The following is a 16078-nucleotide window of genomic DNA, read 5'->3' on the forward strand; positions in this document are numbered from 1 at the left end:
TGACACTTTGTTATTTCAAGGCATCTTATTTTGGAGGATAAAGAGCCATCAGCCATCCAGTATTATTTGGAGAAATCATTTACTTTAGAATGACTTATGTAACAATTACAAACCAAACCATAAACAAAAGAAGAAAAATATACATATGTGTTTGCAGGGGGGGCGGGGTCTCTGCAAGAATACACAAGGCCGTTTACTTCCAGAGCTTCTTGATGGACATGTTCTTCTCGCTATCTTTCTGCATCACCTGGTGAAGAGAACACGGAACACTCAAGGGGGTACAGGAGCAGAAATGTACATTATCACTGAAAATGTACAGTATCACAAAATGGGTGAGGGAGTAATGCTGGAAACCTGCTGCTGCTGAAGAGACAGCTGAGCTAACTGGAGGTCCAAACACCACAGGGTTAGGAGAGGACACACCAGAGAAAAACTGATCATACTAACCTTTGCCACAGCCATCTCAAAGTCCTCCTGAGTGACGTGAACTCTCCTCTCTCTCAGAGCGTACATCCCTGACTCTGTGCACACACCCTAACAACACACACACACACACAGAGTAAAGGTTGAAAAAGGCTTGCTGAGTACTACTTATTGCCCCAACTTGGTACGAGGCAGTGGTCCAATTTTAAATAGTTTGAGCCTCTCACCTTAACCTCAGCACCTGAGGCTCCAGGCATGAGCTCTGCAATCTTCCTCAGATTAATGCCGCGTGTCAGGTTCATCTTCCTGGAGTGGATCTTCAGGATGTCCAAACGGGCCTGGTGGTGGAAAAAAAAAAAAACAGCATGCAATAAAATAGAATTAGCCAAAGTACACAGCACTGATTTTAGTGAGAAAATGAATAAATTCCACCGTTAATTAGCTTAACCAATACAGCGACCTTATAAAATGATCTTACAGGCAGCCAAGGAGACTACACAGTGTTTAGTGTGAACCTGGAGCAGTAATTACCTCTTCATTGGGAGGGGGAAACTCAATCTTCCTGTCGATCCTGCCTGGCCTGAGCAGAGCTGAGTCCAAGATGTCAATACGGTTGGTGGCCATGATGACCTGTGTGGGAGAACGGAGGGAGAGGAAAAGACAGAGAGAGAGAGTGGATATTTGGTCAAACGACACAGAAGACATTACAGCTTCAACAGAATATTTATGATTAAATTATTCAAACATCATAAGTTTCAGACTACCTTGCCAAATAAAGTATGAATAAGCACTACCAGAGATAACGTATGGATATCTGTTGAATACATTAACTGTGGGAGAGGGTGCTCTGTATCTTCTACGCTAAAATGCATGATAAAAGATCCATTTTGGTATACCAGATGAAAATTTGTGTGTGTGCTACCTTGATGTTCTTGGTGGCCTCGAAGCCATCCAGTTGATTGAGCAGCTCCAGCATCGTCCTCTGCACCTCACTGTCTCCTCCCGAGCCGCCCTCCAGACGAGACGAACCAATGGAGTCAATCTCGTCCATGAAGATGATGGAGGGAGCGTGCTCTCTGGCCATGACAAACAACTCGCGCACCATACGGGCACCTGTGAAAAAAGGGGAATCACGTTCAGATAACCTGTTTTTGACAGACATTTGAATTGCATGACCCCATGCATTGGGAGCTCACCCTCTCCGATGAACTTCTGGACGAGCTCGGAGCCAGAAACCCTGATGAAGGTGCAGTCGGTGTGGTGGGCTACAGCTCTAGCCAGCAGGGTCTTCCCTGTGCCTGGGGGCCCGTACAACAGCACACCCTGAGGGCACAAAGAGGGAAACAGATGAGAACCACAGGGGTGGCATAGGGATTAGGTAAGTGTATCTCATCTGGGAGTCCCTACAACACCAAGCGTCTCAGCTGTCAGCAAGACACAAAATCCCTATCAGAAGTGCTGCTGTCACCTACTTGTAGAGGGTGAATTTCTCATTTATGGTTAAGAGGTCATTAAAAGAGTCTGCTGTTACAACAGTGCAAGTAGTAACAGCTCTTTTGCTTAATACATCAGCTCTTGTGTTGTTTACCCACCTTGGGCTGTGCGATACCCAAAGCCTCAAAGAGCTCCGGGTGCTTGACAGGCAGCTCAATCACTTCCTTGATCTCCTTGATCTGCTTATCCAGGCCTCCGATCATTTCATAGGTGGAGTCCGGCACCTTCTCCACCATCATCAGGGACACCAGGGGGTCCACCTTGTTGGGCAGGATCTTATGGAGGGTGTAGCTGTCATTGCGCAGAGCCACGCGACAATTTGGAGTCACCTGGTCAGGGTGTGACAAATCAGAAATTATTAGTAAAAGAATTACTCACTTTAACTTAAATATTCCTTAGTACGTAACTGTACAGAGAAGTAAAAATATTGCATCTTTATTATTCTTTAAATCTCTGTCGCATTTGGTTAGGTTGTTTATTCTGTCTCAAGTGTATGTCAATGCTGTGATATCTGCCTCACATTTGTGCTGTTTATCTATGGTCACCATGAAAACAATACCACCACAACTAAATATTTAAAACTACAGTCATGATTAAGTCAACAAAAATGACAAAAAAAAAACAAAAAAACAAAATTAGAGTACTTACATCATTGATGTCAATGTTCTTGTCCACATCCACAACAAATTTTCCCTCTGGATGCACCTAAAAAATGTGAGGAAAGTGAGGAGAGTTAGCTTTAAGGACTGGCTCGTTGTCAGTTTAAAATAAGTTGCAATGTGCAGTATTTACCTTGACCAGCACTTTCTTTTTGTCCATGACCCGAACTACTTCTCCCACGTAGGATCCCTGTTCCTGGAGCAACTGCAGCTCCTCACGAAGCAGACGCACTAAGATCACAGGAAAATTCTGACTTTAGTAAGCACAGCCTCTGCACAGCTCTGTTTAACAGAGAGAGGTTATGCCTTGAAAGAGATCTGTCACAGAAACAAAGTGTACCTTTAGCGTTGAGCTCATTCCTCTGCGCCTGCAGACGTCTGAGATTCTGGCTCTTTTCATTCACTGTCAACTGGAGAGAAAACATCGGGTCCAGTTTGATAAGCAAAGAGAAACTGTTCAATCAAACAGCAGAGTTTGCAGAAATACTGAGCCCTCTTACCTGTAACTCTTCTATTTTAGACAAGTAATACTGCCGGAGCCCTGAGCCTCCTTTACTCTCCCCCATCTCCATCTGTCATGGACAAAACATCACATCAACGCATGAGCAACAACATAATGTGAGGGAACAGCTGATGAGTCTCATGTTATCTGAAACCGCTGACTAACACTGGCATAACATTTGCTAAGACCACCGATAAAATGCTTCTCTTATCATTTTACTGAAACTACCTTAAGGAAATGAATTGAGTCAATGTGAAAGCTGACTGGCAATACAAATCCGACCAATGCCAAACACTGTGACTGACCGCAATAACCAATATTTACATTTAACTTTATATGCACAATTCACCTCGTTCATTGTCGGTTTGAACATAAAAAACAGCTAATTTTGAAGCTACTTGTTAGGTGGGAGATACTACAGATATCGGGCTGTATTCCAGTTAATTTAGCTGGCAAATATACGTGTTTTAAATGTAAAAATAACAGCGGACATAGCTGTGTTAATAGTGTAAGTGGAGGGCTAAAGAGTTAAGGTGTCTGACAGCAAACTTTAGCTGGCCGGCTAATGCTAGGCGTCTTAGCTAGCTACAATGAGACAGCAAATGGGCAGCTTTCTTAGCACTGTATGCATTCATTGTCTCACAAGATACGTCATTTCAGTATTTTCAGCACCCTCGCACACTCATTTTACAAATTATCCTCATCAGCTTTTCAATTAACACCGTAGAAGCAAGGTTTCGTGGGAAATATAGCCAGAAAGGCAACAAAATGATAGAAAACTCGCTTACATGATCCATCCCGTCCACCTCCATCTTGAAATTTTAGCATCCGTTTGACAGCGCTTGCACTTCCGGCATTCTTCTTCAGGATTTTTTTTGTCAAGTGAATGCACACATTACTGCCACCTACAGGTTTTATTGGTAACTGCACATTGTTTTTCAGGTAGTGGGCGTAATATCTGTTGACGAGCCTCTATATGAGCACCAAGTGGTCATCAAATCGCATGTATGATCATCATGACTATTAATGATATTTTATAAATAAGTTCATAATGTCAGACATACAGCTCCTAACACCATTCGGTCCCGTGTCATGTTAGGGTTTACTAAATCAGGGCAGTACTCTAAAGAACTTAATTAGATTGGCTGGTATTGAAGAGTGGTCAACAGGCAGAGGTGGAAGTAACTAATTACATTTACTCACGTTACTGTAATTGAGTAACTTTTGTGTACTTTCACCTTTTTGTATTTTTTCAAGCCACTTAAGTACATGTTTTTTTCTTGATTATGGCGCTTCACTACATTTTAAATCATATCCGTTACAGAGAGCAAATGATCAGTGACAGAGTGTGAAGCCTTTCACGGTGAACGCTCAGTCTGCAAAGATGAGAGGAGGAATCGGCTTCTTCTTTGGAGGTTCTACTTTTTGTCATTTCCAAATTTCCAATAAGAGGTGCATGATGAAAAATTATATATGGCGATAGAGGCGAGGACCTCTAGACTCAGCCGGCAAAAATGTGGAATAGGTGGGAAAAAAGGGAGTCATTGTTTTAACTCTAACTTTTACACAGAGTATATTTTAAATTAGCTACTTTTTGCTTTTACAGCAGTAGTTCTACTCAAGTAAAATACCAATGTCACAGTACTTCTACTTGAGAGGAAATTTGTTGTTGTCTTTCCCTCACTGTCAATAGGTATTGTCAACTCTTTGAAACAGGCAGGACCAGCCTTACCTGTTGAAACACTCCTATTCTGCAGAGGCACAAGCTTTTCAACCAGCCTGAACATGAACGCGACCTCAGTTCAACTTTCAGCAGCAACTGAGTGCTGCAAATATTAGGCCACAGATGGCATCATACATAAAACTCATCACACAAGAGTCTGGCCTTGTCAAGATGGTTATTTAAGTGCTGTGTGTAAAAATATATTATGGCAAAAAAAACAAACAAAAAAAAAACAACCTCTAACACCATGATCTTTTGCAGGTGTATTTATTGTACAAAAAACTCCAAACGTATAAAAAAGATAAAGGCTTTTGATTGATGATACACAAACATGCAAATATTTTACAAAGATGCTGTAGTAAAAAAAAGACAGCAACATTTCTCAAAATCTAAGTGCCTCTTTCACATCAAGAGTTTTGGCAAAGTGACACATTTACAATTATGGAATGTTCAAAGACATTTGGAGATATCCCTCAAGTAAAACCCTGCCAAAATAGCATTTAAATGTAAATGTACGCTAACATTAACTCAAAAAAAAAAAAAAAAATTATGAACTACACACAACAATTTGGTGCATTGTTTAGTTGACATACTACAATTTTCATTCCTATTTTATCAATACCAGTTAACTTCCTAAAGAGGTATGAATCAAATGTACTCTCTGTAGGGAAGCTTCCCTCGACCCACATATACGGCAAAAAAAAAAAAAAAAAAAAAAAAAAAAAATCCCTCCCGGCATCAAGACAACAAAACACCCCAACAATAAATGAAGAAAACAGCATGTAAACATTCAACCAGTACAAAAAGTCTCTTATTCACTAAATTACAACGGCTGGACTGAGTGGATTTGTGTCCTTATACAAATGAGGAGCTCCCAAAACATCCTTCCCCAGAACAGAATTTTCCTGAAAACATGGATTCTTGCATATTATTATTGAAGAGTTTCACTTCAAATGAGACATCCGCCATTTGAAATAAATGGCACTTACATTTGTGAAATTGTTAGTATCAAAATATAGCACCTTATAGGTTACTATTTAAGTTATGAGACATCTTTAAGACTTAAGAGTTGAGGACAGAATCTCAAATATCTGAAGGTTTTTGAAATAATAAATGTGAATTTCAAGTGGCAACAATTTTTCCAATATGGATATGTAGCATTTAGTAATGAAGCTCTTCATTTCTACCTTGCCTTACAACTCTGGCTTACTGAGATGTTACCAGACATCAGGTATTGTTCCTACCAGAAGGTTATGGCTTTCAAAAAATTAGGGTTTGCAGAAACCCTTTCAAAGTGGCACTTATAGGTGAAATCACCTAGAAAGCACCAATACTTAAACATTTTTAAGCAAACTGTACCATAAACAAATACGAACATATTGTAAATCAAGGCAAAGCCTGTATGAACCACCGGTTCAAAACAACATTGAAAGGCATTTTTTTCTATTAAGAATATGTAAATCTTTAAATCGGTTCTATATACTCTATTTTCTTTAGAACTGTTAACTGTGGGACGATAATAAAGACAAAGCTGGCATTAAAGATTGTATCTCATCATGTCCTCAAGGATGGCTTGTGACAGAAAGAACACAAACTGCAACATTTGCTTGTTGATTTCCAAGCCAATTCCAATTTCAATTTGAGATTTTAAAATGTGAGGTGTAAAACTGACTTTTTTTTAAAACTGGTTGGAATATTTTGATATTATGCATTCAGGTAAGTCGAATACCCAACACCTGCTCCAACTCTTGTTTTCTCTGCTGCACCTAAAACAAAGGAAGAACTAGTGTTAGAAAATAAGTACATCATTAACTGGGCCTGAAATTAACTTAAGCAGGAACATTCAGCAGCATTAAATATTAGTAGATCCAGTAGGTGTGGGCTTTGTGTTTACCTACCTTGGAGTAAATGTATCTGCCCACTGCCTCTGGCAGCCAGGCAGCCTGGTAAAACTCGGTCCTCCTTTCCTCCTCCGGGTTCCCTGCCACATCCGTCATCAACTGGAAAAATAAATAAATACCAGATATTGTATGGAAAATGTTAAAGTAAGGGTTTTACTTGCATTAATGTAAAAACTGACAAAGTATCACTGAGTCACTGACAAATGTTGCATACAAAACAGTTCTACTTTAGAGCTCCTGTTTGATATTCCATTTCATTTCATTTGAAATATTCAAATGAAACATTCAAGGTTAAGTACTATAGAAACTAGTATCAATAAAACAGGAAGATGCTTGTTGCTATGACAAGAGGATACCTGTACTGACATAGTGGGAACAGAAATGTAGCTTCAACAAGTGAAGGTATGGAAGGTTGATTATATTTGCTAAAATGACTACAACCCCACTGACACTGACCTTTCATTTTGTATGTATTTGTATTATTTTGTCAACTCTTTATTTCAACAGATTCACTCATTTCATCATATTGTACTTGGTAGATAGGAGAACATAATTTTATAGAACAATACTATTCTTAAAGGAAACAGTATCACATCCTTCATTGACTAGTGGAGAGATGAGTATGTGGAGCTGGTGGCCGTTTACCTTCAGATCTCTGCACTGAGACTTAAGCCAGTCCTGAATGAAATCCTGTGGATTGTTGCTGAAGCTCAGCATGAAGTCTCTCTGGGTCTTCAGCTGGTTGATGGACTCGATCGTCTCATGGATCTGCAGGGTATACAGAAACCAACACGCCTGAATGGACAACACTCCATGTACAAGATAATGATCAACTTCCAAAGCAAGACAACCTCTTTCTTAAAGTTAGTCTTGTCAACTGTACCTCAAATTTGAATAATTCATAACATTTTCATATGAATGAATATCTGCTCTGTTAACAACAGACAGCAGCAATTAACAGCAAACAATGTAACACAGTGAGTATTATATAACAGCCGTGATGTCACGTAGGTTTTTCATGGGAAAAATGCTGTCTTAAATTTCATCTTCATATTTCCCTTTGGTTACAAAGCCTGTTAATTGTAGACATCAGTGCTGGGTTGGAAGGCCATACCTTCATCTCCAAGGCAGCAATTTCCTGCTGGTTGGTTGTGGAGGACAGGAAGCTGTTCATCTGTCCCTTCAGTGGGTCATCTACCTCAACATCAATGTCATAGCAAGCCGTCTTCTTCTGGTCATTGGGGTCCACGCTGCTTACAGGGAAACAAGATAAATACAGGTAGTCAGAATTCAGAAGTCTGATTATAACATGGGAGAAACAGTTACACTGAAGGAAAACTGTTAAGGGGAGACTTGCAGTAGTAAAGCTGATAAATGATAAGCTATTTCATACGGATAAGATAACTGTGGAAAAAATTTGCAGCAATCAGTGAGCTAAAAGCAAACCATCCATTTCTGTTATACTGCTATGGAAAACGAGTAGACAAATAAATTAGAGATGGATGTCCCCTTGAAAAGAACACCTTAAATCAGCTCTAGAGGAGTAACTGTGACAAAGATCTACTCCATACTGGAGGGTATTTCACAGCTGTAATTTATTATCATAAATTAACTGTAATCTGTAACTATAATCTGTTTCAGCCACAGACGATTTGTAAAACAACCATAAATGTATGTATTCTCATCTTTTGACAGTTATTTAAAAGTTCACCATGCTAAAAATAATTAAAAACAAAAAAAGAAAATGTTGTAAAAACTATTTAGTTCCATTAGTGCATTATCAATGAAATAAATGGCAGTATCAATGTACTTGGCACTATCAGCCAGTAAAACTGATACTGACGCCCTAGCTACAGCAATAGCCTTTGACAGACAAATAAAATGATTTATTATATATATACAAAAAAAAAAAAAAACACAAGTACTGTTACAGAATAAAACAATTTCAGCCAATATGATTCATGTGCATGCGCGCACACACACACACACACACACACACAGAGAGAGAGAGAGAGAGAGAGAAGGAGAAAGGGAGAAACATATGGGACATGCATCCCTACCTAATGATGTGATTGATGATGATGGGGTCAGGGTGCTGAAGCAAGCCCGCCAGTTTCATGGGGATCTCAGAGAACCTCATGCGAGGACAGCCAAAAATCTGCACAGCATTAGAGGACAGAGAGAACTGGACCCACTGTAGCCAAACTTGGACATCAATTTATCTTGCAATAAGCCATGAAAAATTCTTTAAAAAGAGACATACTGGGTATCAGCTGAAGACTTAAATTTCTGATATGGTCACATATCTCATGTTATGGTTAATAAAAAGTCTTTCTAAAGCATATGCAATAGTTAAGGCAACACTGAGAAATATGATCATTAAAACAGTAAAAACTCCAGTGGGAGGCATTTAGCAGCTCTGTGTGCTTGTCTGTTGTGAATGCCGTTCCTGTAGGCTACCTGTCTGAAGTAGCGGTTGCAGTTGATGTACTCCTTCTCATGGCTATCCTGCAGCTTGTTGTTTTTGATGTAAAGCCACAGGGCCTGCATTATGCTGGCCCGTGTCTGGGTGTGCACACCCAGCAGACGTGCCAGCCGTGGGTCCAGTTTGTACTGAGGAGGCTGAAAAAGAACGGGGCAATGTCACACACTGTTAGTGGGAGGAGTGAAGTGGGAAGGATATGAGGATGGTAGGGAGCATATATCTAGACACTGGTGCTGTGCAGCCAACTATATTAGTTTGATTCTTTGTGGTGCAACAACAAAATACATGCTCATGGTATTATGGGACTTTGGCATGTCCATCATATACCAGATTTAAAGGTACCCAATATCGTTTTCCTCATAAACACACTTTGTTTTGTTTACAGTCAAAATTACTCATGATAATACATTGTGTCTGTGAGGCGTATGAAATGAATGCATTTCATACATCAAAATACATTTGCAAAGCCTGACTTTGTGAAATTTTAAAAGTTGCACTGTCTACACTGCATGTGTGATACACTGTCCCCTTGGTCATGGCAGGCCTAAAGTACAAACTACATTGTATCTTTAAGCTTTTGGGAATTTGAGGTCTCCACCTCCTTGTATTGCAAAAGGGCTGATAAAGTAGTACTACCCAGGCATACAACTACTATTTGCAAGATGATAACTGAGTGAAAAGTGTGCACACAAACCTGATGGTCAAGCATTAGCAGTAGGGTGCATTTGACGTTCACATCGCCGGGTCTTTTGACCTGGAAGCCATCTGTCTCCTGAGTGGTGGGCATTCTATGCCACTAGCAGAAAAATAAATGTAGAGGGGGCAATCAGTCTAAAATAAGTGGAATCCATCGTCTAATGAATAAAAGGGGAGAAGTTGCTGTATGTAGGCATTTGCAAACGCTGCCATATGATAATGCTTAGGCACCACTATCACCACATGAAGCAATCACTGCAAACTTGTGGCTTACTTGTATTACCACTGCTGTTTATTGTGTGTGAGATACTCAACAGAGAAGTAATTATTCAGTCAAGTGAGCTGGACACAGTGGGCATGCTGCTTATGTTGGAGACTTGACAAGATCAAAACATTGTTTTAGAGCCCAATGAGAAAATCCTATAAATATGGAGAAACTCAACTGGAATCAAAAGATTTTGGAACGGTTCAATCTGAACCTATCATAAAGTTGAGGGTTCACATAGTAGTCACACAGGATTTTTGGGCTGTGCATCCCAAAACAGTTCCCTTCGAGATTCTTTAAGGGCTCTTAACAATCCCACTGCCCTGTCAAACAGGCCCCGAAAAGCGTGGTTCCAAAATTTGAATGATTCCAGCTGATTTCTGTTTTTCGTCCAGGGCTGGGAAACAGACTTGTGATTGTGACTTTTTTGGGTCCATGCACTTCATTTGCACTGATATGTTTGTGGAAAACGCTTTCAAAACTATGTTATACCTCAACCAAGTGGTTGTCAGGTCCATAGAGCTCCTTGTCAAGCTCAATTACCAGGCTCTTGAAGAAAGATGAGAACTTCCTCTTCTGCTTACCGGGCTACAAATAGAAATGGCATAAAAAGAGTGTGAAAAAAAAGACAAACAAGATTGCTATTTAAGTTTCATTATGTTGTTGTGTCGGTCTGTGCAGCTGCATTGTTTTGGCTCTGACCACATAGGGGGTGGTTGAAGCTGGGGAGGCACAAAATTGTGGAGAACTAGCAAGCACTGTTGCACCCCCCGCCCTCTTCCCAGTCCTGCCAAAGGGTGTGTTTGCGCAACATGCCCCCTCTCACCCCATTCTCACTCATTCCCTCACATCCCTTTCTATTTCTGTTCCTCCCTCCAACACTCCCACGCATGCCTTAACCACTGAGGAAAAGGGGAAAAAGAGCAGGGAAAAAAATCCTCTTTTTCTCATGTGGCCCAACTGACACAATGAGTTTGAGTTGGAACTGATGGAGGGAGGGGATACATGTCAGCTCGTGGCACGTAACGGCCAGTGGTTTCAATTCCCTGTTTCAAAGGGGAACATGAGCTTGCTTTTGTGTGTGTGTGTGTGTGTGTGTGTGTGTGTGTGTGTGTGCTAGGGGGTGGAGGGTGGTGGGGTAAACACACATCTGGTTGCGTGGTGTGAGCCAAGGACACAGGCCAACCAGGGCTGAATGACTCTGAAGTTTTCAGCAACACAATAACAGAGCCTGAAATGCTTTGGAGCCAGACAATGCCGTGATGAGAGGAACAGGGCAAGGGCAAAAAGATTCAGATGTAGTGATTGTTTTGTTCTCTTACATCCTCGAGAAGTTTGCCCTCCACCCTCAGTTCCCAGGAGGACACCTTCTCCGCCTCCTCACCCTCAAGCTTGCCAGGGGTGTATGTGTTGGATATGTAGATCCGAAGCTTGCGCTTTTGCTGTGAGACAGAAGATGAGAGAGCACATGAAAAACTCAACATGTCAGATATTCCATTGAAAACTGTGTAGCATGAACAATTTGATCAGATTCAAATGGCAAGTACACTTTGCATGATGCAGACAGCTCTCAGACAAAACAACAAGCTGTAATAAATTATACATCTAAGACAGCCATTTAATGTTCTCTCTTTCCTTGCATAAAACATTATGACTTGGCAGAGCTGCACAAAGCCTGAACGTTATCACAAAACATCACTTTCATTCATTATATTAAAAGCTGACCATAAACTATCATGGGGCAATACCGTAATGGGCTTCTTGATGGCCTCCTGGATCTCCATGCGCTTGCGGGCAATAGTCTGATCCAGTTTCCTCTCAAAGGCCAAAAGATCCATGTAGGCCTGGGACTCTGGGACCAGGTCTCGGATCTAAAGAGCCAACAGCAGGACTTCATTGTCAAGGAACTGCAGCCAACCACGATCAAAAGGGAACAGGGATCCATTTAAGATGTGATTTAAGAGGTAAAAGTTGGCCTACCCTTTGTGGGAGAACCTTGTCAGCCATCTTGCGTCTTTTTGCCCTAAAACATATGTGAAAGAAAATATGTATGCACATTAATTTTCAAAGCATATGTCCATTGTCCATTTTGTAAAAACACTGCCTGACATTCACTCTCTAAAATATTTCCGGTGTGTATTAGTATGTTGAATTATTAATTCAACCACTGACTTCTGTTTCATGTTCCCTCAAAAAAATCATTTAATTTTGTTTTTCAAATTGTAGATGTCACTTTTGGCAAATGCTTCATATTTTCTGATCCTGTTATTATCAACTTGCACAGCTACAAAAAGACTCTTACTGACACTTTATAAGAAACTAACTCTCAACACAAAAGAAAATACACATGAGGGCCTTTTATTTGGCTATGGATATGTGAAAAAGTCACACTGTGCTTTAATGATCTTGGCCACTAGTCCTCAAACTGAGAATCTAAGGCTCCCACTTATCACCACAGCTGCCTAAATAACAAAAGCCCTCTGTCATTAGGAGTAAATTTAATTCTCAGGAACTTTTGTAAGAGTTCAAGATGAAACTTTCTGCCCTGTGGCTCCCTGATCCTCCTATACTAAGCTAATCATTGTTATGAGACAAACCTCAGAAGACAAGAGACGCATTGTGGATGAAACTGTAAATAATGCCACACATCATGGCTCACCAGATTTACAAGCAAGGAGCATCAATGGTTATTTTGAAGTCAAAAATACCCACTACATCTTTGCTGCTTTGAGGGCATTAAGGGCTGGTCATGAGATGCTTCTATCTAGTGTTGAGGTCACTTTGTGTTATCTGATCTAGGGTGTGTTGAGCTGTACAGAAGCTCAACAAACTGACTGTAGAAGTAAAGACACAACCTTAATGCAGTGGGATGCTTATTTGTCATAGGAACAACAATGTGTATTTAACATTATATGCAAGAGTTGACTTGTTTGTCATTTAAAACAGATAAAATGGCAAACACTACTTACTAGATATGGAAAATTATTGTTGGAATTTAAAATTCATGTGTATTAAAACTGTATGATACATTTAAGCATGAACACTACACTCTGACATTTCTGAGAAAACAGGTCTGATCAGACAATGACCTGCACTTTGACATAGTTAACTTTTTTAATTTAAATTTTAGCAGATGCTACATATGATGGTCAATTGTGATATAAAATCTTTCCTTTCCACCACAAGTTTGTTCAAGCATTGACTGGTTCCCAGAGGCAGAGATGTCCAAATTTTATCCATCAACAACCTAGCCACTAGGACAAACATAACTTATGCTGATGCTGCAAAGAGTGACTACTTTAATGTATAAATTAGGTGGAAATTTCAATATTTGTGACAGAATAACAACATAAGTTCTCCATACTAATCCTGCTTACTGAAAACTTGCCATGAAGTTAAGGAGGAGAGTAAATGCAAATGTTGTGCATGAATGAAACAAAACAATGCAGTCATTTGAATACCCAGTATTATTTCAAGTTCAAGAAAAAAGGGGCTTGGCAAATACTGCATGTGACAGTTATGTCTGGACCAATGTGATAAAAGCTGTGGCATTGCCAATCCACAATTTGTCCCACTGTGTCATGGTGAATCATCATCCTCAGCACTGATTCCTTCTTTTCTTCTCTGTGACACGCAAGCAAAAACACACACACAGCAATCCAACATTTACCCGCGTCTTAGGCCTCCCAGCGCTCCTTGTTGCTGCTGCTGTTGCTGCTGCTGATGATGAAGGAACCTCTTCCTTGAGGCATCCATGCTCGGAGGCCCCATGGCTTGTCGTATGGGCATGCTCCCACTACCATAAGAGGGCCCCGGGAGCTGGGCCCCCATTGACACTACACCCCCCAAAGGGCCCCCTCCCCTTGTGGGTGGCATCCCTGGGCGCTAAACAAGGGGGGGAGAGCTAAGATTATGATTTGTGAATGATGAACACATTAAACGCAGTAGAGTGGAACAAGCTCTAGAGGCATGATGAAATAAACAAAATAATAAAAACGCATTTAATGATTTTGTATCACTTTGATATAGGATGTTTGGTGGATACATGATGCCCCGATTGATAGTAGGACTAGGCGATATGGGCAAACTCAAATATCACAATATTTTTGACAAAACCTTTCATAAACAACCATTAGAAAAGTAGATAAAATGACCAAGCAGATGGAGGCAAAACTGCATTGTTTTACTGTAATGCAGCCTAACCAGGAAGACAGCATTCATGCTGTCTCGATGTTACAAAGTCCAAAATCCCAGACAATATTTCATCTCATATCATGATATCAATAACAGAAGATCACCCAGTGGTACACGGTACTCAATTTCTTTCTATTTGCATAAGAACTTTGACCATTACTCATTAAAATAAAAGCATAATCAAGGTGAAAGAAAATTACAAGCACTGATAAAAATCTGCATTTGAGCTGTCCCAGCTTCCTCTCTGCGCCAGTGTATTTTCTCTCTACATCTCACCCCTCTCCTTTTCTTCTTTTCTTAGATGATCTAATTTATTATGAAATGTTCATGCTAATTTTCTGTTTCTAAATGTGTCACTGTCGACTTAGCCTGCTCTTTTTTCGTAAGAGAGAAGCAAATATCTGCATCCATGCGTACCTAATTGACAAGCTAAGGGATCAGTGCAAGTCTAAATTAGCTACAGGTCATGTGAAGCTACAGATGGCGGCAAGACATATGCAGATTTCGTTTTTGTTTGTGACAGATGGTGGTCATGATAAAATAAACTATTGTTTTCCCGCAACTTGACAGGAGGTTAAGGGCAGCCACGTGAATGCCAATATTTCTCTCTCTTTCTCTCTCTCATGCACAAAAGAACAGCATTGTCCTACTATCAGTTACTTAAATAAGACCAGAAATCGACAACACACACTGCAATAACCATCAATCACAAGTACACCCACCTTAAAAAATGTCAGCCTAATTTAGGAAACTACAAAATCTTTTCAAACGCGGAAGTAATGTTCACACCTTATAACTAAATACTTAAGCTCTCAATTTTATTTCTCCCTGATGTACTTGCCTAAATCGGGGACTTTTAGTATAAATCCACTTGTAGGATTTTGCATTTAATACAAATAAATAAATAACTGCGTAAACCAAGAGAAGGAAGCAGGCACACCACCGACTTCACACACCTTCCGCTTGTCACTAAAGATCGCACTAACCAGCCTGGTATTTTATGATAAATACAATGCAAGCAGCAACCCACCTGGTACTGGGGGACGCTGTTTATGGATCGGGGGTATCCCGCCGGAGGCTGCGGCATTCCTGGTATCCTCATTCCCGCAGCGTGTCCAGCGTTCATGGGGTTCACATTTGGATTCATCGGAGGACCCGAAAAGCCTCCTCTTGAAGCCATTACTCAAAGCTACAAGTGGTTGAAAGTTACAGAAACTTTTACAAATCCCGTGTAACGCGGAGTCTAGCAAGCTGCCAGCTGAACGTCCAAGCAACGACTAAAAATTCACAGTTACTTCAGATAAGGTCAGGCTCGGCTCTGACAGCGACCACACTGTCAACAAAAAGCTAGCTACTGCTAGCTAGTTGGCTAACGTTTCAAGTTCCGGGGTTTGCTTCACCGAGAACGACTGTGTTTTTTTTCTTGTTTTTGGACACCAAGTGGTGGCCGCTGTGCTTGTCATCCCCTCCCCCTTCGTTATCCTTGAGTTTGCTAAACCTCGCTATCTTTTCGGTTGTTCCACTGTTTGGTTGAAGAAAAAACACGTTAACAGCTATAACAGCTAACCCCACGCCTGACCAACTGAACTGCCTATCAACTATTCATGTTCAGCTGCGTGCGTGCCTCGTGCTGCCTTCAGGTGCGACCAGAAATATTGTGATTCCCATGTGCGGTGTGTATTCATGCCGCGCCACACCTCTGGTTCACGGAGGCGGTAGCTTCTTCTTCGTCTTCT

The 16078-nt window shown here is 40.7% G+C and overlaps 2 protein-coding genes across 3 annotated transcripts; both read right to left on the bottom strand.

Moving 5' to 3' along the window:
• Window positions 1–57: 57 nt before the first annotated feature.
• On the bottom strand, window positions 58–3955 carry psmc5 (proteasome 26S subunit, ATPase 5). Its single transcript, XM_030078193.1, has 12 exons — window positions 3867–3955; window positions 3077–3148; window positions 2917–2986; window positions 2710–2807; window positions 2566–2622; window positions 2016–2246; window positions 1620–1746; window positions 1346–1536; window positions 955–1053; window positions 651–761; window positions 448–534; window positions 58–247 (listed from the first exon to the last, which is right to left on the bottom strand). The coding sequence occupies exons 1-12, from the start codon at window positions 3888–3890 to the stop codon at window positions 194–196; spliced, it is 1221 nt and encodes a 406-aa protein (XP_029934053.1). The 5' UTR covers window positions 3891–3955; the 3' UTR covers window positions 58–193.
• Window positions 3956–5052: 1097 nt separating this feature from the next.
• smarcd2 (SWI/SNF related BAF chromatin remodeling complex subunit D2) lies at window positions 5053–15947 on the bottom strand. 2 transcript variants are annotated; one of them, XM_030077676.1, is made up of 13 exons: window positions 15373–15947; window positions 13819–14033; window positions 12129–12171; window positions 11897–12019; window positions 11471–11590; window positions 10641–10736; window positions 9882–9983; window positions 9163–9324; window positions 8763–8860; window positions 7817–7955; window positions 7348–7470; window positions 6700–6801; window positions 5053–6567 (listed from the first exon to the last, which is right to left on the bottom strand). In XM_030077676.1, the coding sequence occupies exons 1-13, from the start codon at window positions 15520–15522 to the stop codon at window positions 6514–6516; spliced, it is 1527 nt and encodes a 508-aa protein (XP_029933536.1). In that variant the 5' UTR covers window positions 15523–15947; the 3' UTR covers window positions 5053–6513. The 2 variants fall into 2 exon arrangements, with proteins under 2 accessions (XP_029933536.1, XP_029933537.1); XM_030077677.1 differs by having other exon boundaries at window positions 7817–7952; window positions 15373–15522.
• Between the last annotated feature and the right edge of the window lie 131 nt (window positions 15948–16078).

This window comes from Myripristis murdjan, chromosome 19 (assembly GCF_902150065.1).
Source record: "Myripristis murdjan chromosome 19, fMyrMur1.1, whole genome shotgun sequence".
Lineage (NCBI taxonomy): Eukaryota > Metazoa > Chordata > Actinopteri > Holocentriformes > Holocentridae > Myripristis > Myripristis murdjan.

What these genes read in the sequence shown, in the direction of transcription:
- psmc5 (XM_030078193.1), bottom strand. Translation starts at nt 3,890, where the DNA reads ATGGAGGTGGACGGGATGGATCAT. An exon ending in AGGTGGACGGGATGGATCAT is followed by an intron (nt 3,149 to 3,866) that starts GTAAGCGAGTTT and finishes TGTCCATGACAG; the next exon opens with ATGGAGATGGGGGAGAGTAA. An exon ending in TTGAGATGGCTGTGGCAAAG is followed by an intron (nt 248 to 447) that starts GTTAGTATGATC and finishes TCTCTTCACCAG; the next exon opens with GTGATGCAGAAAGATAGCGA.
- smarcd2 (XM_030077676.1), bottom strand. Translation starts at nt 15,522, where the DNA reads ATGGCTTCAAGAGGAGGCTTTTCGGGTCCTCCGATGAATCCAAATGTG. An exon ending in TGCTAATGCTTGACCATCAG is followed by an intron (nt 9,325 to 9,881) that starts GTTTGTGTGCAC and finishes GTTCTTTTTCAG; the next exon opens with CCTCCTCAGTACAAACTGGA. An exon ending in ATCATCAATCACATCATTAG is followed by an intron (nt 7,956 to 8,762) that starts GTAGGGATGCAT and finishes TTTCCCTGTAAG; the next exon opens with CAGCGTGGACCCCAATGACC.